Source organism: Gracilinanus agilis, chromosome 2 (assembly GCF_016433145.1).
Source record: "Gracilinanus agilis isolate LMUSP501 chromosome 2, AgileGrace, whole genome shotgun sequence".
NCBI lineage: Eukaryota > Metazoa > Chordata > Mammalia > Didelphimorphia > Didelphidae > Gracilinanus > Gracilinanus agilis.
In genome coordinates, this window is record NC_058131.1 from 153,624,432 (window position 1) to 153,649,761 (window position 25,330).

Here is a 25,330-nt window from a genome sequence, read left to right on the forward strand (position 1 = left end):
TTTGGGGATATGTTTTAGGGTTTTGGTTTTATAAGATTATTCACTTACAAAAATTAATAATATGGAAACATGTTTTGCATGTTAAAAATGTATAACCCAGATTGAATTGCTTGCCAGCTCTGGGTGGGGGGAGGGAGGTGATCTGGATTATATATAATTTCAGAAAACTGATGTGGAAATTTATTATTAAAATAAACATTTTTGTAAAGATTTCTTTCTATTGGTATGTTGACCTTTCTTCCTTACCCCAGCTATATTATATGCTCTTAAAAACAGGGGTTATAACTTCATACTTTCCTAGATTAAGATCTCAAGAGATCACCTAAGAGGGGCAAGGTAAAGAAATAAGCATTTACATAGTGTCTACTCTGAGCAAAGCACCATGCTAAATGTTTTACAAATATTATTTCACTTATCCCTTATAACTTTGTGAGGTAGGTGCTATATACCATTTCACAGATGAGAAAACTGAGGTTGAATGATTTGCACAGGGTTACACACTCCTCCAGCAGAGTAGAAGGAATTTATAGCAACTAATAAGTATTCAGTATTCTGCCTCATAGTCCCTGGCATCTCAGCTTCAAGGAGGAAAATGTATCATTGTTTATTCTTCAGGGTCTTTAGTTTTATTTTAGTGATCTTTTCTTTAATATTGTCATAGTCATTATGTATACTGTTCTGGTTCTGCTTATTTTACTTTACAGAATTTCTTGAGCTGTAAATTTCCTCATATTTTTCTGAATTCTTCCAATTAATTATATTTTATCACATTCATGTGCCACAATTTGTCCTGCTATTCTCTATCTAATGGTTACCCACTTTATTTCCAATTCTTTGCTACTGCACAATAAGTGCTATAAATATTTTTCTCATATATTGGAACTTCCTAGGGTTTTGTTTTGTGTTTTAATTTCTTTGGGTCAAATAGCCAGAAGTCTCATGAACTCTAGTTTTAAAATGTTCCTTTTTATTATAAATTTAACAAACATTAATGAACATGAACATTTCAAGAAATGGAGAACAAAAAAGGATTACATATTAAACTGTGAACCTCTTTTAAGTTTATTTTAAAGTATATATTAAATTTAACATAATAGTTACAGAACTGCCCTATTTGTGTGTCCTCAACTTTTTCCCACTTGGTTCTGTGTGGTTTAAAAAAATGTTTCATGGATTCTTTTATTTCTTTTCTTCTTAGGCTTTTTCTACTTCGTCAGAAAGGACGTGTCTAGAGTTCCTCCAAAATAACATTTGAAGGGAAGATATTACTAGGAGTACTCACCTTTATATGGGGAAGTGTTATTGTTTATAGAGGGAAAGTGAGAAAGAGGCTGACCTACCCTCACAGGACCAAGGGTAGAGGAATTGCTATGGAGGATGCAAGTAAATGGAGGCATAATCTGACACTAATACCTAGAATACCAAACTCCTCTGCCATGCTCTACAGTTATCACCTGAATTTATACTCCTCTCACCTCCTTCTACTCTGCTAGAAAGAGTGCATGTGATAAATTTCTGAACTTTCTAAATTTTTATGCCACTTAAATGTCTTTTTTTTTTTAACCATTTCCTTCCATCTTATAATCAATACTATGTATTGGTGGTATGGCTAGACAATGGAGGTTAAGTTAAATGGGGGTTACTTGCCCAGGCTCACACAGCTAGGAAGTGTCTGAGGTCAAATTTGAACCCAGGACCTCCTGTTTCTAAGTCTGGCTCTGAATCTGCAGAGCCATCCAGCTACACCTCAATTTAAATTTCTTAGAACAAAGCCCTCATTGTCTTGCACTAGTTATTTCGGTTGCAAAGGAGAGGGGCATGTTCTTTGGAGAGGTCATTTTAGTGGCTATGTGGCAGATGGTTGGAAGAAGGAAGAAAATGGAAGTGGGGATACTATTTAGGAAGAAGATATTATAACAATTCAAGCAAGAGGTAATGAAATCTTGAACCAGAGATATTATAATGTAGGCAGAGAGGAGGAGATGGACCCACGATGTTATGAAGAAAGAAATGAAAAGAAATGACAAGTAATTGGATATGGGGGGAGAGGGGACAAAAGAATGCAGGATCTAGGATGAACCAGTCAACAAGCATTTAAGCATCTACTGTGCTCCAAGCATTGTGCTAGACCCTGAGGATTCAAAGAATAAATGAATCCTGTTTGCCTCTTTGTTATAATCCAATGATCAGACAATAAATAGCCATCTTCAACTATCTGAAGGTCTGTTTTTTCTAAGGGGATATAAATATATGAGTTGTTATTAGATTATTAGGCTTGTTTTAAAGTTCAACTTCTAGGGCTGAGCCTAGGAGCACTGGGTGAAAGTTGCAGGAGTAGATTTCAGCTCAATTTAAAGAAAAATGTTCTAATAATTAGAGCTGTCAAAAAGCAGAATAGGCTGCCTCAGGAGATATTGGGTTTCCCATCACAAGAGATCTTTAAGGGGAAGCTGAAAGGCTTCTTGTCAGGAATGTTGAAGAGAAGATTCTTTGTCAGGTAAAAATTAGTCTAGACCTGATTTTAAAATATTTAAGTGCCAATATATGCAAGATACCCTGCTGGAGTTACAAAGGCAGGCTCCATGCTCTCAAGGAATTTACAATTAATTTAGGGATTCAAGAAGCTCTTATTTGAAAAGACTCTCAATAATAGCATAAGGAAGCATATGAGTGCCAAGTGATGTACATGCTATAAGAGCTCAGGTGAGTATGAAATATGATTTGATCTAGGAAGTTTTCTGGAAGGTAGGATTTGAGCTGGACTTTAAAGAATGGGTGGGATTCAGATAAGAGAGGTGAAGATGGCTGGTGAAGGAATGGGAGGCAGAGAGTGGTACATAAATACTTTAGTCTAATTTGGCTAGAGTGAGAGAAAAAGTCTGGGACAATAAGATGGGACCAAATGGTGGAAAGATTTGAATGCATAATGTCGTTAGATAGGTCCCTAGAGCTGTAGTCAGATGGTCTGGGTTCAAGTCCAGGTTCTGATTCTGACTATTCCTGTTACCATTGGTGAGTCACTTTTCACCTGTATAGATCTAAGATCTTCATCTATTAAGAGGATTGGATTAGATGCTCTCAGAGATCTCTTCCTGCTCTAAATTTGTGAACCTATGAGTCTAAGATAGGTTAAGTAACTTGTTCGAGGTCACACAAGAAGTATAGGTAGACTCAAAGGCAGCTACAATCCAGGGAAACAAACTTGGTGGAGAAGGGGTTCATCATCCCCTCCACTACTCTACCAACTTCCACTAATAAAGGCAGGCAAAATAATACAACAGAAACACCAGGGCATCCTGAAGGAGAGAAAGGAGGAGACATGTGCCAAACAAGTCAAACTGCCATGACCACTGTCTCCCCTCAGATATTGTTGGAGAAAGCCTTGGTCTCCGAATCCAAAAGTCCCAGGAAAAGAAGTGATGATTCTGTCTTCCACTATTTCTGCTTCCTACTTGGACCTTGTAGTTATCATGATGGGGAATAGACCTTATGGAGAAGACGCCCAACATCATGAGTACCAATCACTGACCAACTGCCCAACAGACAAGATAGGCCGAAGGGCTGGGTCCCCCAGACCACCAGGCCTGCTTCCAGTCTGACCTCCACTGCCATTGTCCAGGGAAGTAACCTTGTGGAGTCACCACCTGTTAATGTTGTAGGACCAAGGCTGCTTCTTGCCACTCAAATCCTTGGCAGTGTCAAGTAGTTCAATATCAGAAACCAATATAATTTTATTAATGGAAATGATGCTAAAGAAGATGCTGTACCCTAAGGACCATGGTAGTCATTCCTTGTGACTTTCAGAGCTAAATGTGAACTAAAATGGGAGCTCTTTGAGAGCCAGCTCTGTTGCTTTTCTTTTTAAATTCCCAGCCCTTTGCACATAGTAATTGCTTTGCTTTTTCATTCATTCACATATATTCATCCATTCTGATACCAAATTCAGTGTTCTTTCTACCAGATAACATTGTTTCTCATAACAAAATTGACCAAGCTGAGTAAGAGGCAGAGCCAGAATTCACCAAAATCCAACAGAGGACCATAATTAACACTTTAAAAATATTAATATCTAATTTAATTGTCTGCCACACACCCCATTTTTATACTTTCTTCTGATTTTACATTCCTTTTGCTCATTCAGAGTTCAGCTTAATAGGGAAAATCCCCTAAATGGATGGAAAAAAAGTCTATTGTTGAGGCCATGATATATACTTGGATAGGTGATCTATAGTTTATCTACCAGTACATACATTTTACATAAATATTACAAATAGGTAGTGAGCTGGGTCCAGAACAAAACAAAGGGAGGAAATAGGGTTAGTTGATTCTAAGAAAGTAGATAATCTTTTTAATGATCCTAAGTTTCTCCATCCAACAAAGACCCATCTCTTTTATGCCAATATTCTTCTGGTGATGTCCAATGGCAACGGAGAAACATACAGGGGCAAGAGGAGGCCTCACATACTGCATTTTAAGGAGTTACTGAATATTCATTCATCCAACAGAACATAGGTATTTGCCAAGAGCTAAGTAATGGAGATGCAAAGACAAGACAAAACAAAACCAAAATCTGAACCTTATTCAAGGTACTTTGATTCTATTTGGGTAGAAGGATGGCATTGTAGAAATGTATGACTATATCTGTATGTATGTATGTTTGTATGTACATATGTATATGTGTCTATACTAGTCATTTAGCAAGAGCAGTGGATAACTGATGGATGGTACACATAGTCCGCTGGTATATACATAAACATTATGGGAATGACAAAGAAGCAGCTAGGTAGCACAACAGATAAGAGTGCCAGGCCTGGAGATGGAGGTCCTGGGTTCAAATCTTGCTTGTGATACTGTCTAGCTGTGTGATCCTGGGCAAGTCATTTAACCCTGATTGCCTAGCCCTTGCTACTCTTCTGTCTTAGACAGAAGGTAAGGGGTTGAGACAGATAGAGACAGAGAGACTACAAGAAGGCCCTGAGCTCATTTGATGGCCCCTCTTTGGTGGATTTATGAGATAACATGGATAAAAGTCACATAGGACATGCATCATTGGAGCAGTAGCAACATCAAGGAGATAACAGATTCAAGGAAATCTTAGTAATAAATACCTGATTATTGTATTGAACAGAACCAACACGTTATCTATCCATTTAGACTTAGAACAGGGACATCAGAGGTCATCTAGGCTAACATCTTCATTTTACATGTGAGAAAGCTTGTGGAATGGCTGTCAGAACTTGACTCCAGGTCCTCCACAACAAATCTAGCACTTGTTCCATTGCACTTTGCATGTGAAATGAGTATCTTTTTAAAAAGTCAACTTCTGCTTTCCTTTATGCTACATCAACATTGTAATGGCTAAGGCTTTTTTGTTTAAACCTGTATATACATGTAAACATGTATACATGTAAAAAGCCATGTGCAGCCCTAGGACCCAGGACTGGTGACTTGCTATGGGATGTGGGTTTGTGGGGGGTACTACTTAAATACTCTTTAAGTAGCTTCTACTACTCATTGAACTTCCTACCCTTATCCAAACTCACATTTCAATCATTCAACAAACATTTGTTAAATGCTTGATCTATGTATACTTTTTTGTTGTTGTTAAAAAGCCTCTCTAAATTTCCAATTGGCAATTTTTTGTGTTGTTTTTCACTTGTCCAACCTTTTATTATCTCATTTAGGGTTTTCTTGGCAAAAATTTGAGTGGTTTGTCATTTCCTTCTCCAGTTCATTTTATAGATGAGAAATTGAGGCAAACAGTCCTTAAATGACTTGTGCAGGGTCACACAGTACTAAATATCTGAGGCTGGATTTGAATTCATGAAGATGAATCTTCCTGATTCCAAGCCTAGTGCTCTATCCACCCACCATACCATCTGGCTGCCTCTAATCGGCAATTGCCATCCCTCTTTTTTTATGTAATCCAAGTCTGAAAGCCCTCTGGTATAGGACTCTTCTCACTAATGGAGATCAGTTCCCTACACTTGAATGAGGGACCAGGCAGGGTGGAGTTGGTGAGAATGGAGAGAGGAAAGCTCCAGTCTCATTAAGTTTCTGCAGTCTTTCTTCTGGCACTTCTGGCTTCTAGCTTAGAGAGAGAAGATAGATAATGCCAAATTCGATTTGAAGTTGCTGAAGAAAAAAAGACTCTCCTCAGAGTCTTATCCTTTAGCCACTTGAAGTGGGGTTTGGCATCATGTTTTAGGTCAGTACAAGAAAGCTTTTCAACCCATAATTCATTTTAGTCCCATCCCCTGGTTGCTACCATTTTCAGAGATAATCTAATTCATACTCCTTCCTCTCACCAGGACTATTTAATCTTGTTCCCAATAAATGATAACTTTAAAAAAAATCACTAGATATGGATCTTCCTTGTAATTTGTCTTAAAGTTTCCCAGTGCTCTGAACACCAACACAAATAAATATATTTGTTGAATTGCTTAAAAAAATTTTCACTCCCCTTGTCCTGTCCAATAGTGGAATTGAAGATGAGTTTTATGATCATAGAATTATAGACTGTTTGAGCAAGATAGGGACCATAAAGATCTTCTAGTTCAACTATTTATTTTATAGATGAGGAAACTAAGTCCCAGAGTAGTTGTGATTTGCTCAAGGGCAAACAGCTAGATTCTGATCACTCTCCTTTTGTATACTGAAAGACTTTCATTTCATTCTCATCTTGGTCTTCTCTAATCAGTTATCTTACACAGTTCATCAAAGATCTGGCCAACCTTTTCATCACTTCTGATGCTCTTTTCTATGCCTTAAATTCTTTACCATTTGTCTAAAGTTTTTGACTACTACAGAGATTGTATTTTTAGGTATATTAAATCAAACTTCAGGTCCTAAGGCAAAAGAAATTAGAAATTTCATGGAATAATGTACTGGATGACATTAAATGATGTTGAACTTCACTAGACCCTTCTGCCAACTCAGGTATGATACATAAGAGGGGGCAATGGGAGTTCCTAAATAAATGAGGGACATTGCCCGGTCTTTGGCCTCCAAGAGACCACCAGATTTGGCAGTCCAAAGATCTGAGTTGGAATCTGTTAATTACTAGTTAATTGACTTGGGGCAAGTCATCTAACATCTCTAGGCTCCTTTTTCTTATCTCTGAAATGGAGATAATTAAATTTGATTTGCCTACCTCTAAGGATTGTAGTGATGAGTAAGAGAGATAAACTATTATCATTATTGGCCTCATCAAACTCTATTATTATACAAAGGCATAGACTGGGGGACAATTCCCAAATATTTATTTTCAGGAATTTTCCCCTTCAGATCTACTGCTGCTTGTAGGACATCTCCACTAGCATCTCACACGTCCCCAAAAGGTTTCCACTAAAGCTGCTCTTCCTCCTAACTATACTATTTCGGACTATGGCATCACCAGTCACCCAGGCTTTCCTATCTACAAGAGTGGGGTTATGCTTGACTATTCCTTCTTTCCTACCCATTGATATTTAATCAGCTATCAAGTATAATATATAACAGTTTCCTCTTTCATATTCATCTGTATCTCTATTACCACTGCCAACTCCTTACTGCAGGCTTTCTATTTTACCACTTGTTTAGCCTTTTGTTAAAAGCTCTACCTTTCCCTGTTCTCTCCTGCTTCAACCCAGAATACTCCCTTATGTAAAGATCTGGGTATGCTATTCCTTTGCCCAGAGATAATTTGTTCCCTGTTACCCTCACAAATTGCCATTTAACTAGGAGTTTACATTTACGTGACAGATTAAAGAGGAAGTAGACATTGTGGCTGGACATAGCAGCTAAAAGATAAAGTACGAGGCCTGTCCCCTGGGGAGGAAGGGACTGACAATGAGTTAAGTCTTGGACTTAAAAGAAAATAAAAAGTATTGCCTATTACTACCAAGTTTCAAATGATTCAGGTCATTTGTTTACTTTTGATGATGAAGTTTCATATCTAACAGTAGAGGGCTGATTGTTAGCCTAAAAAAAGGAACTTGTTGATGGATTGAGGCAGGTACTGGAAGGTTAACTTTCCAGAGGTCTCATCATGTACCATCGTGATGTTATCCCAAATGAGACTAGTCTAGTAAGTTATTACTGAAGAAACCAGCTCAAAAAGCACTGAGGTGGAAATAGGAATGCTGGGCTTGGAGTCATTAGATCTGATTTTTAGCCTCATTTTCAGCAAGTTACTTAATCTTTCTTAGTTTGTTTCCTCAGCTGCAAAATGGGTATACTAATAGCACCTTCCTCATAAGGTTGTTTTGAGAATCAAATGAGATAAAACATGTAAAGTGATTGGTAAACTTGAAAGCAAATGCTAGCAATCGCTCTATATATAGGGTAATAGAATGGATGTTTTAGAAATTAAAATGTTAGTGTGAGGAAACTGATTTGAACGATAGGATTCTGGGGCCTATTTTCAAATTTATTCCCTGCCAAAGATTTTTTTCATAGTTATAGGTATATATGCAATAAGTAGTTATTGCTATGCTTCCTTTCCTCACTTCCTGCCAGGTTCCCACACCCCAACTCTAAATAAACCCAAAGCCTGTGAAGAAGTGGGAGATTGGGCGTTCCTCGAGACATGGGCCATAAGAATATTCAATATTATTTCCTTAATATCTCATTTCAGAAACTTGTAAAATAAATCTAGCATTTAAGAGTTTGCAAATATGCATGCATGTGGGCATGGTTTCAGAGATAGTTTGTGGGTAGCATTAGCTGAAAACATTATTACCCAACAGTTGGTTTCCTTAAAATTGGCCTGCGTGACTGCATACCACCACTTTCCGTCACTAGGCTGTGGTGACAGAGGGAAATTGTTGCCATCAGAAGACCTGAAGTTCTGAATACCAGCTCTGCTTACTACTAGTCTAATTCTGTTCAAGTCATAAGCTCTCTAGGTCTGTTTCCTCATCTGTAAAATACAGGCTTGGTGTCTGGGGGCCATCCTACTGCAAATACAGTGATTTTGACTTCTTAGGAGAAAAACTGGCACCAAGTGGGGCTGCTTCAACAATCAGAAAGGCTTTCTAGCAAACAGCAAGTCTTAGCTCTCACTCTGAACTCTTCCACCAAAGACTGCCATGCAGGGCCTGTTCACTGAGACTACATTCAGCTCTTATGTGCAGTCAACCCCTCTGCCTTTCCCTATGGGCGTCCCACCTTGTGGTTTCAAGAGAAAATGACTTTTCCAACAAAGTTCAAGGAAAACATGCCTCTGCATCTCATAAGCCTAAAGCTCATTTGTAAATAGACTCTTTCAATTTCTATCATTAACTTACAGATTTTTCAGAGGTGGGGAATACATAGCACAACTCTGGAAAACAAATTGTGAAAATATAGGGGCAGTTTTTTACATTCCTGTTTGATTTTTTTTTATTTTTCTTTAGAAAAAAAAAAAACACTGGGAGGAATTTACATGGTAAACCATCAATAGTGGGTCTCAAGAGTAAGAAGAATGAGAATGCATGGAAAATTAATAAAAAGTGGACCACAGGGAAGAGTCCAAAAGGTTTATGCCCAGGATCCTTGGACATAATGATGTTATCTATGCCAAGTTTCCCAGGCTGCCTTCTCTAAAATGGATGGTCACAGAAAGTTGGCTGAGCTCCAGAAATGTGCCAACAACAATGAAAGTACTTGACAGAAATACACTTAAAACAGTTCCTCTGTTTTATGCACAGGCTATTTATATTTGACTTTTTCTTTCATAAGAAGAAAAAGTCCAATGGAGTGTGACAGTCACCACTGCAATTACAATTGAACATCAGAGTAAGGAACTCTAGGCAGCTGGAAAGCCTGGATGCAGGACATGATCTTCATCAAAACAAGTTCTCATTAGCCTGACCTCAGTTCATTCCAGGCTTAAGGGATACATGATGTGGGAACAGGTTGACATTCCTTTTGCAACCAAACACCCAGTACAGCTGGACACTCCTAAAATCCTTTGCTTTGAACTACCCCAAGCCTTGGGTAATGAAGAGGCAGGCAGGCAGGCAATCTGAATGTCTCCCTTTTAGGGTAGTATTTGGACACTGATTTCAAAGATGCCCATATGTATATTAAAGAAAATAGCTTGGTAATTTATCCACTCTGAAAGCTGCCTCCATTATCTTCCTGACAAGCTGGGCTTTTCGGAAGACTCTCTTGAATTTTCCCCACTTTATGCTTCGGTTTTCTGGAAACTAAATTCAGCCAGAGCCAAAGACATGGGTGTGACCGGCAGTGGCCAAAGGTAAGGGGCAGGGCAAGAAAGAACCAGTTGTACAATGCAAAACTAGTGGTACATTCAAGAAGGGGTGAAGAGTGGGCATGCAGCAAGCTGTAGTGCCTCCACCCCAAGTTGCAGTTTCGGTTACCATGTCTGACCCTGAAGGATATTAACTATCAGCTCCTTCATTGACCTGGTCTCCAACAAAGTAGTTCTGAAACCTCACTTTATGGTCTCCCATCAGTTTCAGTTCCTATGTGTAAAATGGTAGGGACAGGGGTCTTGTGGCCTTCTGATGTCATTGTTCCTGATGTGAGGCTGACTTAAACCTCACTGTGAGTCCCGAGGAGCACCATGATGGCCAGGTCACTGCAGCTTCTCAGTCCTTGGCACCCCATGAGGAAGGCAGAGTATCTTGTATCACCTAATAATAACTCAACCTCCTCAAAATAGGTGAAACAATAATAGAGGGTAGAAGGATGGGTTCTGTTATGAAAGATTACAGGAAGAAGGAAGATGGGCTTATAAGAGGATAAGGCCTGAAACACTGTTGAGGCCCAAGGGACCAGGATAAAAATGAAAAACGACAACTTTCTTGTCCCTACTTAAAAAGATAATTTTCCCACTCCCCCCTTTAAAATCACCAAATTTTAAAAGGTGAAAGGTAGGAGAGACTTGGTCCAAGTGGCTCTCATCCTCAAGAGGCAGGCTCTCATCAGTTCTTCTATAGATTCGGTTCTTACCTGTTCAGCTCCTGCAACCTCAACCAAGCAGTACAGAGAGAGACTCCTATGTTTCCTACCAGTGTCTCACCTTCTCAGGGAGGAGGAAACTCAAAGACTAAAGTGCAAAGATTTTCATCATATTGTGTGTGCATCATAGTTTGGGGCAGATCAAGAGAAGGAGCAGGTTTGAGTGGGTGGACAGATACAGTTGATCCCAGAGCTATAGCTGTGGGGTAAGAAAAAAGTATCTGTAATGAGCAAGTCTAGAGAACGAATTCACCTTTGCCCAGGGGCTAATGAGCATGTTATCTCTTTTCACAGACATCACTAACTCTCTCCAAGAGTGGCAAGTGCTGTGAGCCACAGGAGGAATATCCCAGTCCTAAAAATGTGACCCAGAAGGAGAGAAAACTGACATGATCACCCCAGTGGTAGTGGCTATGGTGAGCAGAGAAGACCTGGAGGGGGAAAGAAAGGGGAGAGAAAGAGGACAAGATTTTAAATGAATGAGTTTCCTTTTTCAAGAGATGAGACAGATGAAAAGTCTTAGATGTAGTATCTCTCATTCAGAGGAGTTGGTGAAGTCTCTCAGGACATCAGAGCTAAGTGCTATAAGAAGAGAGATCTTCTGCTTACAGGGGGCAGTAAAGGTATAGGGGCATGGGAACAGGATGCTGAAGAGAGAACCCCAGCCAGCCTCATTATGGTGTGTAGGCAGGGGGTGGCTGGAACTGATTGATGACCTCATACTCGGCCGGATATGGCTCATTCTCTTCCATCTCAGAAAGTAGCTCCAGGGCCTGCTCCTCTTCTTCAGTGGGATAATGGCGCAGAAGGTTGGCAGCAGTGGCCAGGATGGAGGCCCCTCCTGCTCCTGCCACCAAATAGAAGCTGACAGCAAAGGTGACGTAGACCTGGGAGCCATGGTACTTTTTGTGCTGCTGCTGCTGAGCCAAGATGAGCTCTGAAGCCCAATAGCAGAAGCCAATCACTGTGGCACACTGAAGGACTAGACAGGAAGAGAAAAGAGAAAGTGAAAGTTAATGCCCTTCCTAGAGACTGAAGCACCTGAGAATAACAACCTTGGAGAACTATGGGAATTGGCAGCCAGGATTAGGAGAGGTAGAAGGTATGGAAATCCCTTGCTCTCTACCAGCCAGTCACTCTGGGCACCATTCAATGTACAAGAATGTCTTTGCTCAGCTTTTGTTAACACTATCCTGGAAAGCAATGGGGTTACCTGTGAGGATGTGGGCAAAGGCATATCGGCGGGTGATCTTCAGAGCAGGGTGCTTGGGTCCAAATACATCAAGAAGAAAGGCAGAGAGGCTGCACAGGATCCCCAAGAAGCAAAAGGCAGCAATGACACGCAGCAGTAGCACCGTTTGGGGATTCATGCAGAAATCTGTTTGGGGAGAAGGATTTGAGAATCAGACATTTATCTCTAGGCTCCTTCCTCAAACTTCCCCTGGAAGTCTAGCAAAGTTGTTTTTCTTTATGATGTTGTTATTATATTTTCCTGGGTTGTCCCTGATGCCTGGAATGCTCTCTCTTCTCTACCTCTTCCTTCATGTCACTACTAAAATCCCATCTTCTACAGGAATTCTTTTCTGACCCTTATTTTTAGTGCCTTCCCTCCATTAATTATCTCCAATTTATCTGGTATAAAGTTTGTCTGTAGTACAAAACTGTTTGCATGTTGTCTTCCCCATTAAACTATGAGCTCTTTGAGGGAGGGACTGCCTTTTGTCTTTCTTTGTATCTCTTAGTGTAGTGATGGTGAACCTTTTAGAGGTATTAGAGGTGATATGAGAAATGTCCTCAGGTACCCATGGAGAGGGGGAGAGGAGCTTTCTAGTAATAAACGCTGGCAAACTCTGTGCTGGGGGGTGGTTTGAGTGCCCACAGAGAGGGCTCTGAGTGCCCCCTCTGGCACACATGTTATAGGTTTGCCAGCATGGTCCTAGTGCATGGCACAGAGCAGGCACTTCATAAGTATGAGGTGGCTTTAGATTTCTTCCTTTGCCCATCAACTTCTTGTATTCGACAGATTAGGAATAATGTTGTGTGGTCAGACAGAAAATTTCAGGAGGCTGCATCTGGCCCGAGGGCTGTAGTTTGCCCATCACTGCTCTAAATTATTCTCCTGATTATGCTTACTTCATCTACATTGGTTCATACAAGTCTTTCCTCAAGTTTTTCTGGAACTTCTCTTTTGTTTTCTTTCTTACGACATGACAACCTGATAAATATGAGGTGGCTTAGATTTCTTCCTTTGCCCATCAATTTCTTCTTTCATAGATGAAGAAATTGAGGCCCAGAGCAGGGCAATGACTTGTCCAAAGTCCCCATTTGGTAGGGGCAGAGCTAGTCCACATGTACACAAGAATATAAGTACAATGTATAAAGTCACTTCAAGAGGAAGAGGCTAAAAACATCAGGAAGCTCCCTCTACCCTTCTCTGCACATGGTCTCCTCGTCCTCCTAGAGAACCCCAACTTTAAGGAAGATGTCTACCCAGCCCACCCATGTCTGCAGTGCTCTCCAGGTTGGACCTTGACCTCTGGGCTTCCTCTTCAAACTCCCTGGGCTGGTACCTTCATGTCCTCTTGGAGGTCAGAGACTATCCTTTCTACTTGTATTCCTAGGGCTTAGTACCCTACCTGGCACATAGGAGGTAATTAATAAATGCTTACAGACAACACACCTGAGTTGTGCTTCAAGCCAGGACTTTTACAGGGAGGAGCTGAGAAGGGAACACACTTCAGATACAAGGGGCGGGGGAGGGAGAGGGAGACCCCTTTGTGCAAAGACACAGAGGTTGGAGATAGAATGTTGTGAGCAGCTCAGAAAAGAAAACAGTGTGAGACAAGACTGAGAAGATGAGAGTCTAACTGTAGAGGGCTTTAAATGACAGGCTGAGGGCTTTTTAATTTCATTCTTGACACAACAGTGAGTCAGACTGGTTTTAGGATAATCAATCTGAATTGTTCTGATTGTCTTATTTATTACCCTTCTGATAGCCCTTCAGAATGATTTTGTTCCTCCTAAATCTTCTTTTCTTCAGGTTAAACAGATAAAACTCTGTCCCTGGCTCTAGTCCAAATAAGAGTCCCTCAGACTCTGATCAAGATATTTGAGGACAAAGGCCAATCAACATCAACCAGAAACCTAAGTTTGCCTTTCTAAATATTCCAATGGAGAATCATTGGAAGTAATAAGCAGTCCAAGTCACTTCCTTTTCAGATGAGGGACTCTACTACAAGTGGACATCACCCAACAGATAGAGCAATTTGGACAGCAATTTGGACATCTCCGTTCCTCCTCAAATCATGAAATCCTTGCTCTCTAATTAAAAATGTAGGGTAACTTGGCTTTCTGGCAATATATGTATTCTTGAAAAATCATGTGAAATTCCCATTTGTAAACTGAATCCATTTTCCAAATAATTTACTTTATAACTACAGCAATGGATCAAAAAAAGGCAACAATCTTTATCTCTCAGTGTCTCCTAAAGCTTTAACAAAGTTTTGATGTCTATTCTCTGATAAAAAATGATAATTAGGGAGAAAATGAGGGTAACATTTAAGGAGAGCATCGGACTCTTTAGATAAAATTCTTACCCTTTTTATAATGTGACTAGTTATTCCCAAATAGATCTATTTTATAAATTCAAATTTTGAATTAAATTTCCTTAAAGCAGGACATCTTCTATGGACCAAATGTGGCCAGCTTCCTGTGAGGTAAGAAAGATTTTTGCATTTAAAATAAAAATTTGTGGTATATAAAAGTGTAAAAAAAAAAACATTTGGTTTCAGGCAGCCAGCCAGACTTGGCCCTCAGGCTGTAGTTTGTGGATCCCTGTTTTATATATCATTCCCATATGGGTCAGTTCTGAGAAGCTGGTATAATCTGGAGTGGTCACACTTTAATCCACCTGGAAGCAACTAGGTGATGTAGTTAATGGAGCTCAGGGCCTAGAATCAGGAAAGCCTGAGCTTAAATCCATCCTCGGGTATTTAACAGCTAGATGTCTGAGCATGTCACATAACCTATGTTTGCTTCAGTTTCCTCTTCTAAAATGAGGATAATAATAGCATCTACCTCTCAGTGTCTGTCACATAGGAAGTGCTACATAAATGTTACTTATTATTAATATTCTTATTATCCAGGATAGCTGCATGCAATTTGTTCTGTTTACATTTGATATATATGACCTTCTATGACTTGATTACATTTCAAATACCAAAGGGAGAATGAGCACATGCATTGGATTGTAGGAAAATATTCTGTGGAGCTGACTTCCTTTAATGGAGTTTCCTCAACCAAGTAAAGCTTGGCAATTTGGTAATTGAAGAGAAAATCTTTAAGAATACAGAATGAGAAGGGAAGTTAGGTGGCTCAGGGGATAGAGAGCCAAGCTTGTAGATGGGAGGTCCTGGGTTCAAATCTGACCTTAGACACCTCCTAGCTGGGCAAGTCACTTAAGCCCAATTGCTTAGCCATTATCACTCTTTCTGCCTTGGAACCAAAACTTAGTATTAATTCTAAGACAGAAAATAGGGGTTTATAAAAAAATAAACACAGAAAGAAAGCCATTTCTGGGAGGGTTTGGGGAGTATAAATTGTTAGAAACACAAATACATGTTACTATTATTGCTGCTGAAGAAGAAAAATTAATTTCCTAGACTAAATGTTTAACAAGAGCTCAGAAGGTTTTTATTATGTCAGTCAGCAATCCAGCATTTATTAAACGCCTCCTATGTGCTAAATGCTGGGGATTCAAAGAAAGACCAAAATAAAAATTTCCCAGTCTCCATTCTTAAGAAGTGCACAGTCTAACAGGGGAGACAAATGCAAACAATAAGCTCCAGACAGGACAAACTAGGAGAAATCTCAAAGGAAAGACATTAAAATTAATTAAGATTTGAAAAAGATTTCTTGTAGTAGGTGGGACTTTAGCTCAGACTTGAAGGAAGGAAGGAAATTTAAAGAGGTAGAAAAAACCAGGGATGAAACAGGCAGAGAAAATGCTGAGTCAAGAGACGGAGACTTCTTTTATACAAGGAATAGCCAGGAGGCCCATGTCACTAGATAGCAGAGTACACGGAATGGAGTAAGATGTGAAAAAGGTGTGAAAGTAGGAAAGAGTCAGATTATAAAGGGTCTGAAAAGTCAAACAGAGTATTTTATATTTGATCTTGGAAATGGCAGGGAGCCAATGGAATTTATTAAGTGGGGGGCAAAGGAGGAGGCCAGAGTTGACATGATTAAACCTGTACTTTGGGAAAATTACTTTGGCAGCTGAGTAGAGGATGGAATAAAGTGGAAAGAGATCTTGAGGCATGGGAGACTGCTATATTATATATAGGAGACTTATAGTAATGGCACAGCAAGTTATAGTAATACTGTAGGTGTGAGATAATAAAGGCCTGCACCAGAATCAGTATTGGCAGTGTTGGAGGAAAGAAAGGGATCTATCTTCTTTTCTTCCTTCCTTTTTAAAAATAAATGTTACATAGGCAGAAACAACAGGAGTTGACAACTGATTTGATATGGGATATGAAAGTGAGGGGACGAAGATTATACCTAGGTTTTAAGTCTGAGTAACTGGAAAGAGAGTGGTTTTTTGACAGTAATAGAGAAGTTCAAGAGAAGAGAAGGTTTGGTGGGAAAGCTCATGAGTTCTGTTTTAAACAAGTTGAGTTTAAGACACCTATAGAACATTCTTTTTGAAATGACTAATGGGGGGCAGCTGGGTGGCTCAGTGGTTTGAGAGATAGATCTGGAGACCAGAGGTTCCTAGGTCCAAATCTGGCCTCAGACACTTCTCAGCTGTGTGACCCTGGGCAAGTCACTTGACCCCAATTGCCTACCCTTACCACTCTTCTGCCTGGGAGCCAATATACAATATTGACTCCAAGACGGAAGGTAAGGGCCTAAAAACAAACAAACAAACAAATAAAGAAATAAAATAAAATGAAACTAATGTTGCAGGACTGGAACTCAGGAAAGAGGTTAGTGCTAGATAAACAGATTTTTGAAACACCTGCATAGAAATAATAATTGGACTCATGAGAGTTGATGAGGTCACCAAATGAGAGTATAGGGAGAAAAGAGAAGAGGACCCTTGGGGAACAGGTTACTGGGTGTAACACGAATGAAGATGTAGCAAAAGAAAATGAGAAGAGGCAGTAAGACTTGTTGGAAAAAGAACAAAGTGATACCAGAGTCCCAAAACCCCTGAGAGGAGAGAGCATTTAGAAGAATGAAGCAAAATTTCAAATGATGCAGAGGTCAAGATGGGTAAAAGACTGAACAGAGGCCATTAGATAGATGTAACAATTAGGAAATCATTGGTAACTTTGGAGACAGCAGTTTCAGTTCAACAATGAGGTTGGAAGCCAAACTGCAAAGTTTAGAAAAGAATGAGAAGAGAGGAAGCAGTGGCACCATTTACACAGTTTTCTCACAGAATTTAGCCACAAAGGGGAAGAGATATAGACTGGCCTTGGCAAGCAGGAAGGCCATTTTCTCATCAAAGGCTGAAGTGAAACAGGAGATACTGGGGAACCATGTCAGAGGGATATGAAATGAGAGGGAAGGGAAAAGAGGGTGTTAACTGTCTCAATTCTTTTAATGAAGTATGAGGTGAGGGCCTCAGGCAGAGATCCTATTCTCTCATAGGGAATGACATGAGAAGTTTGAAGAGAGAAGAAAAAGTCTGGAATAGCTATTGTGGTGAGTGGAATAGGGAAACATTTAAGGAAGAGGAGAGGACTGGCTTCTTTTTCACTTGAAGGCCCAGTTGAGATTAGCTAGCATAAATTTATAGTGGAATTAGCAGGTTTTTATTTTTCTCAAGTGTCACCCAGTAGCAAATGAATAGATGTAGATGAGGCAAATGGTGGGAGTAATCTGAAGTTCAAGTCTGGTAAAAGGACAAGGGAGCTGGGGATATAAGAGCAGAGGACAGGATAAAGTTGAATTGGTTCATCACTAAGAGTCCAGAGGAGAAGACTGTGTGGTCCAGACAGGAGAGATTACATGAGACAGTACTGGGGAATGGAGTAATTGGTAGAAGAAGTAAGGCAAAGAGAAAGCAGGGAAAAATAAAAAAAGAATCAGATAAAGGAAACTCAGAGTTCCTCAAAATGGAAGTGGGAGGCTTGAGGATGTATCAAGGTCAAGGGTGTGGTGACTCCTCTGAATAGCTAAGGAAGAATGAAATAGGTAATGGGAGCTGAGTAGACTGACATGTTAGGGTACCTGAGGACACATTAACAAGCATGTTGAAGTCCCCTAGAATGAAGGAAGGAGTTAGGATGAAGAAGAGGAAGATAGTCTGGCACTAACCTGATTGAGGAGGGAAGGAGGGAAAATGATCTTGGGATCGGTAGAGAATAGCCACTTGAATCTGGATTGATTGATGAATCTGTAGTGAATGAACCTCAAAACAAGAAAAGTGGGGGCAGCTGGGTGGCTCAGTGGATTGAGAGCCAGACCTAGAGATGGGAGGTCCTAGGTTCAAATCTGGCCTCAGAAACTTCCTAGCTGTGTGACCCTGGGCAAGTCACTTGATGCCCATTGCCTAGCCCTTACCACTCTTCTGCCTTGGAGCCAATACCTTGTATTGGCTCCAAGACAGAAGGTAAGGGTTTAAAAAAAAAAAAAAGTCTGCTTCTTAAAAACTGTATGGCTTTGGACAAACAACTTAAACTTTTCTGAGCTACATTTTCCTCATGAGGTTAGTCCCTACCCTTCTATCAATGATGTAACAACAACAAAAAAGAAATCAATGAAGTTCAAATAGGAAAGGAAATAGTTAACTGGGGGAAAAATCTTTTCAGAAAGTTTCTCTAATAAAGGTTTGATATCAAAGTTCCATAAAGAATGAATTCAAATATATTAAAATGATATCCATTCTCCAATAAATAAATGGTCAAAAAGATATAATCAGTTCTTAAAGGAAAAAAAAATCCAAGCTATCAACACTCCTATGAAATAAAATGCTACAAACTCCTAACAATTAAAGAAATGCAAATCTGAACAACATTGAGGTTCTAGCTCATACCTGTCGAATTGGCAAGGAAGATGACAATTGTTGGAGGGTCTTTGGGGAAAGAGATACACGAATGTACTGTTGCTGTAAATGAGAATTGCTCCAACCATTCTGGTTGCCTTAGTGAACTATCCCTTATTTAGAACTATGCCCCACCCAAAGCATATTTGTACTATGTATATTCTTTGACCCAGTTATACATCTCAAGTCTATATCCCAAAGAGATCAAAGAAGAAAAATCTTCATATATCCAAAAATGTTAATAGTAGCTTTTTGTTGTAGCAAAGAAATGGAAACATAGTAGGTGCCCATCAAATGGAGAATACCGAAATATGGTGTATGAGTGTAATACAACATAATTTTGGAAAATGCTGGGAAGATTTGTATGAACTGATACAAAGTAAAGGAGGAAAACCAGAAAAACAGTTTATACAATAACAAGGTAATCAAGAAAAATAACTTTGAAAAACTTAAGAACTCTGATCAGAGTTAATCATTAATGCAATGACTGACAATGACTTAAAAAACAGACAAGGAAGCATACTATCTAACACCTGACAGAGGGCTAAGGTGCAGAATTAGACTTGTACTTTGATATGGCAAATGTATATATTTATTTTGACTATGCTTTCCTTTTTTATGACAGGATATTTAAGGGAGAGGAGGGAAACTAGTTCTAAGAGTACTCAAAAAAAAGTACCCTCCCCCAAAACCTCTGAATTGTTTTAAAAATGCACAGAAAAGAAATGAAAAAAATTCAGAAGGAAATTGATAAGCAGGAGGGCTTTGAAAATGACACAACTTCATTATATATTTAAAACATTTTTTAAGTTCAATTTTATTTTCTGTTTCAAATTATTTTCTTCTGTCTTCCCCACTCTATTGAGAAGTCAGTGAATTGATATTCCTACTTTACCATATCCCCTCTGACATCTGCCAGTTGTCTTTGTTTTGCTATGTCAAGCCAACCTAATGAGAGAGTAAGGTAATACCTCAGAGTTGTTTAACTGTATTTTCTCTGATTATTAATGATTTAGAGCATTCTTTCCTATGGCTATTATTAGTTTTACTTCTTCCTTTGGAAATTGTCTTTTTATATAATTTGACCATTTTATTATATACTTTTAAAGAGCAAGCTGTATTATAACTAGGATTTGCATTCTTACATATAACCCTTTTTTCTTTCTATTTTGTATATGGAAATATTCTTTTTTGGCATTTGTTAAATTCAGAAAAAAAATTGAAGGTCTGTTGTTTGAAATTAAAATAAACTTATGAATGTGAAAATATTATGAAAACTTAAGAGGACTACACAAATATAAGATGGTATTATCATTATTATTAAATCTATTCCTTTCAAGAAAAGACAAAACCAGAACAAATGATTACTGGGAAAAGGGACAGATGGGGAAAGATAAAAATTTAATTTTAAAAAAGTAGGAGGAGACGTGGAAATTGAAGGAGGCTTCTTTATTTTAATTTAAACCAAATTGTCATACTCCATTCTACTCTGACCCAGTCAAGTCTCCAATAGATGTCATCAGATTTTGTTCTTGAGTTCTTTAAAGTTGGTGGGTATAACTAGACTGCCACCTCTGGCCATACAAAAAGGTTTGTTGTCATCTGAAACAGGATCCTGGGGAATTGACTTTGCCCAAGGTCACTGGTGAGTCACCAATCTGGCCTTGTTTTGAAAGCTCTGGCTCTTCCTGCCTGCCTGCTCATCACTTCAACCACTGCCTTATTCAGACAGGCTGCAGGCCAAATGCCTAACTTTGCTTCAACTAGTTCCCTTTTCTTCTTCTCTCTCTGTCTTAATGGAGTTCCTGTCAACTCCAGGTTACTCCCTGACAGATGGGAAAAGCCTTTGACAGACCCAATCCGTCATAGCATTAGGAAGGCCCACCTGCCTAGTCTTTTTTTCTCCATCTTGATTTTTCTGAATCCACGACAGGCAGCTGACACCTGATCCTAACAGTCCTCTGGGGGAGTCTGTCACCATAGTAACCAAAGTCAAAGAAAATGTATAAACTGGGTCCTGAATGAACTAAAGGCACTAGGAAGGATCTAGCTACACATGTGACAAATCCCAGGTGTACTGTCAAATCCCTGGAAGATACTTGAAATTCCAATGACTGATCATCAACAATGATTCACCAAACACCTAATCTTATCCTTCCACATTCCTAAAAGATGCTACTCCTGGAGCTGCCTCACCTATTTGCCACCCAGCATCCAGACGTAGAAATTAAAAGGGTATTTATAGTTGAGAGTTATCATCACTTTAGCCTTTCTTTGAAGGAAACCCTAACCCCTTTGGAGCAGAGAAAAAGCTGAAGATATCTTTTGAGCTCTTCCTATCCTTGATTTCTTTATATAATGCAGGCCTTAGATTAGAGGATTGAAAGCAATTTAGGCTGACCTGAATGAGATCAAGCTAGTCTGCATTTCCTAAAATCTCCAAAGCTGCCTGAACCACTGCTTAAAGGTGAATATTTCTGCCTCTAAAACACTAAACCTCAACATGAAAGTATTCAAGATTATAAAGAATACAACTTTGACTGGTTTTGGAAGATACTAAACTTGAAAATGATAAACTTTGGACAACTCTTGACTTAATGAAAAAGACCTTATGACTCAGTTCCAGAGTGAACTGTCCATTTTCCCCAATCATCTAAAAAGATTTCCAGGTGTTTCTTCCTCTTTCAGAAACCAATTAAATTCAAATAGATTTTCAACTAGAGGCTTTAATAACCTTGCCTTTTGTTGTAATGTTCAGGGATAGGAGAAATCCTGGGTCTCTATGACATACTAGGACAATTTTTCAAGGTCCACAAAAGATCCAGAACCAGGGTAGGTTATCTATTCATTAATCCTTTTCTCCTCTCAGCTATGTGGGAGGAAAATGGGTAGATACACTACCAGACACTTGTCCCTTCTGGCTCTCTTCTATTGCCCTTTTTGCTAATGCTTCACAGGTGGGCCAGTTGTTCCCAAAGTCAACTTTATTCACTGACATAGGCCTTGCAAAGTTCCAGCATGAAGAAGGTAAAGGAGGTAGTCATATTTAACAAGTTATTATATATAGAAACTATAAAAAGAGTTCACTGAATTGGCTTTCAATCTAAATTGATATCCAATACAGGACATCTTCAATATTTCTTTCTTCCTTTTTTATTTTTAAAAACTCTTACCTTCTGTCTTAGAATCAATACTAAGTGTTAGTTCAAAGGGAGGAGAGGGATAAGGGTTAAGCAATCAAGATTAAGTGATTTGCCCAGAGTCACATAACTAGGAAGTGTCTGAGGCCAAATCTGAACCTAGGACCTTCTGTTTTTAGACCTGACTCTCAATCCACTGAATTACCTAGCTGCCTTCCCCCTTCCCCCCCAATATTGCTATAGATCTGTAATTAGTATTTTTGTGACTTCACATACATCTAACATAGATAATCTACCCAATGTGCCTTTCTTCTAAGTTTAACATTCTGCAGGGATCAGAGAAGCCTTGGGGCTCTCCATTTATGATTTCTCATTATAAAGACCTCTATTTTCTGAAATTATACTGTATTATATATTTGTTTTTAGAGAAGCCAAACATGTAATCAAGGGAAAACTTATGCACCTACTTTAGCTTCTATCTTAGAATCAATATTGTGTATTGGTTCTCAGGCAGAAGAGCAGCAAGGGCTAGGCAACAGGGGTTAAGTAATTTGCCCAGGGTCGCATAGCTAGGAAGTGTCTAAGGCCAGATTTGAACCAAGGACCTCCCATGTCTAGGCCTGGCTCTCAATTCACCAAGCCAGCTAGCTGCCCACTTGGACCTACTTTATATAGACCTTAAAAATGCTAATGACAAGGATCCATAACAAAGCTAAATTTACATGGAATGGTTGGTAATAGAGTCTTAGAGGGTATTACGAAATGTTAAGAAGAGAGTACTGGGTACCATACTAGAAAAAATACCAGAGTCAAAAGACCTAAAGATTATAGTCTTGTTCTAAGCAGGCGTGTGACTTTAGGCAAGTTACAATTTGGGTCCAAGTTTCCTTATCTGTAAAATGAGAAGTCAGGATTGAAATAGTCACATCATTTTTCACCCAATGCCTAATGTCACTAAAATTTTATTCCATAATTTTCCCATGAATGGGGATATAAAGGGCATAGAAAGTGAAAATTGCCAGTTGACTGCCAGATGCTAAGCTCTCCCAATTAATGAAATACAAAAGGATAAACTCTCAAAGCTGGAAAAATGGCAGATAAATTTTATACTCTAGATGAATGGAATTTAAACTAATGCAATCGTGGAACAATTATACAAAACATACTTACATTACACACTTAGTTTCTGATTTGAGCTATCAGATATGTACTAGGAAAGAGAATTAGGTATTGTCATAAACTGTTTCCTGAACATATCAAACCAACAGGCCAATACAGGGTTGGGCAGTACCAGGAAGAATGAATTTGTTATGCAACATATGTAGAAAATCAAAGTATATCTATACTTGGACAACTGTATGAAGTTTGGGCTTCCAAAATGAAGATATAATCAAGCTGGGGAAAGGCCCAAAGACAACTAAAATAAGGGGAAAAAAAAGTTAAAGGGCAAGGCAACATGCAAAGATATGCAAAGGCTAGCAGAGAAATTCATTTATATATTTCTTAAAATACAGGAAACAATTTCTTGAGTTTGAAAGAATCAGATTCCTAAAGTGTTATAAAAATACAAAATAATATAAATATAAAAAGTTCAAGATGTATTTAAAAAATTCATGGGGATTATGTTCATGATGTGTTAAAAGCTAGGGATATTGAGGGTCATAAATCACTTTTTAAGATTAATATCAGTCATGCTTCCTAACAGAACAGTCTTTAATACCACTGTCAGAAACAATGGTGGCCAAAACACTGTAGGCATAATGCAATATAACATTTATTTTATTCCTATAGTATGTGTAGATATTTTATAAGGGTCAGAGGACAACTGGCTATCCTGAAAATTGTAGACTATGACTGTCAATGAATCATTATCATAGATCTGGCTTCCAGCATTTGAATGAAAAACTAAAAGCCTAAATTCCATTCTTGATTTGGTCACAGTAGGACACAAATCACAGGCATATGTACTACAGACACAAACATCCTTTCTATGGACCTCAATTTTCTTCTAAAAACAAAGATAGGAGAATAATTTCTTTTCTTCTAACTACCTCAAAAGAAAGGTAAAAGGGTGAAATGGATAAAACAACTGAACATGTCAGGCCCACTGTAATCATTTCATTAACAGCAATGTCTGACTGAATTTATAAGGGGTTAGAATAAAAAAATGAAACCTAGAAATGAGGAAAAATGACAATTCATTCAGAGAGGCAAATAACTGAAGTTTAAGACACCTTAAGTACTACTGAATCTTTTCTCAACTAACAAAATTAAAACTCCTACCTCAAGACCAGTTAGATTACTATCAAGAAGCCTTCCTGTACCTGGCAAGTTCCTAATTATGCTTAAGAGGAACCCCATTAATTGGGCACTTTCTTATCTTTTTGTCTTTTGTTGTTGTCTAACATAAATGGACACTCCTCGGGAAGAATTTCAGTCAATCATTATCTTGGAGCTGGAAAAGTGCTCTGAGGTCCCCCAGTTTAAGCTATATCTTAACAGGAATCCCTTCCAAAGAAAGCCTGAACAAGTGGTTACCCTGGTTTCTGTGGAGAAGGGAACACCCAATAGAGCAGCCCAATCCATTTGGACAGATCTAATGGCAATTCTGAAGTAGTAAGGGTTTCCTTGGATGGAGTCAAAATCTGTACCTCCCAACCTAACATGGTGTATGCCACAGGGGCTAGCTAAATAGGATTAAAATGAATAAATTAGGGGGTCTCAAACAGAGCCACCTGGTGGGCATGAGCACCATAAAAGCATGGCTGGATAGGTTGCCCATCCTCAGATCCTAGATGCTCAGGTTCTGTCCATCCCCTTCCTCGATCCGTTGCCCCCTTCCTCAGGTGCAGGGAAGAAGCACCCGGGGTAAGACTAGAGCATCCTTACCTTTGAGCAGGTCTGGGTCCACATAGCCTAGCACGTCGGCCACTCCCAACTCCTGGCGAGAGCAGGTGCCCCCGTGGATGTGCAGCCAGGCCGGTTCGGCCAGCGCGGTGCACAGGGCAGTGATGGAGAGAGCCCCCGGCAGCGCCGAGGCCAGACTACGCTCTGGCTGCTTGGGCAGGGTGCTGCCCCCCGGGCCTCTCCGCCGGCGCCCACCGGGCAGCCCTGCGCCTCCCGGAGCGTACATGCCGGGGAGCCCACCGGGCTGGGCCCGATCCTCGGGGACTGCTCGCTCGCT

The 25,330-nt window shown here is 39.4% G+C and overlaps 1 protein-coding gene across 1 annotated transcript; it reads right to left on the bottom strand.

The window, feature by feature from the left end:
* Positions 1–8,930: 8,930 nt before the first annotated feature.
* On the bottom strand, positions 8,931–25,279 carry TMEM127 (transmembrane protein 127). Its single transcript, XM_044660791.1, has 3 exons — positions 25,036–25,279; positions 12,164–12,328; positions 8,931–11,932 (listed from the first exon to the last, which is right to left on the bottom strand). The coding sequence occupies exons 1-3, from the start codon at positions 25,277–25,279 to the stop codon at positions 11,625–11,627; spliced, it is 717 nt and encodes a 238-aa protein (XP_044516726.1). The 3' UTR covers positions 8,931–11,624.
* Positions 25,280–25,330: the final 51 nt, after the last annotated feature.

What these genes read in the sequence shown, in the direction of transcription:
- TMEM127 (XM_044660791.1), bottom strand. Translation starts at nt 25,279, where the DNA reads ATGTACGCTCCGGGAGGCGCAGGGCTGCCCGGTGGGCGCCGGCGGAGA. An exon ending in GGACCCAGACCTGCTCAAAG is followed by an intron (nt 12,329 to 25,035) that starts GTAAGGATGCTC and finishes CTCCCCAAACAG; the next exon opens with ATTTCTGCATGAATCCCCAA. An exon ending in CTTTGCCCACATCCTCACAG is followed by an intron (nt 11,933 to 12,163) that starts GTAACCCCATTG and finishes CTTCCTGTCTAG; the next exon opens with TCCTTCAGTGTGCCACAGTG.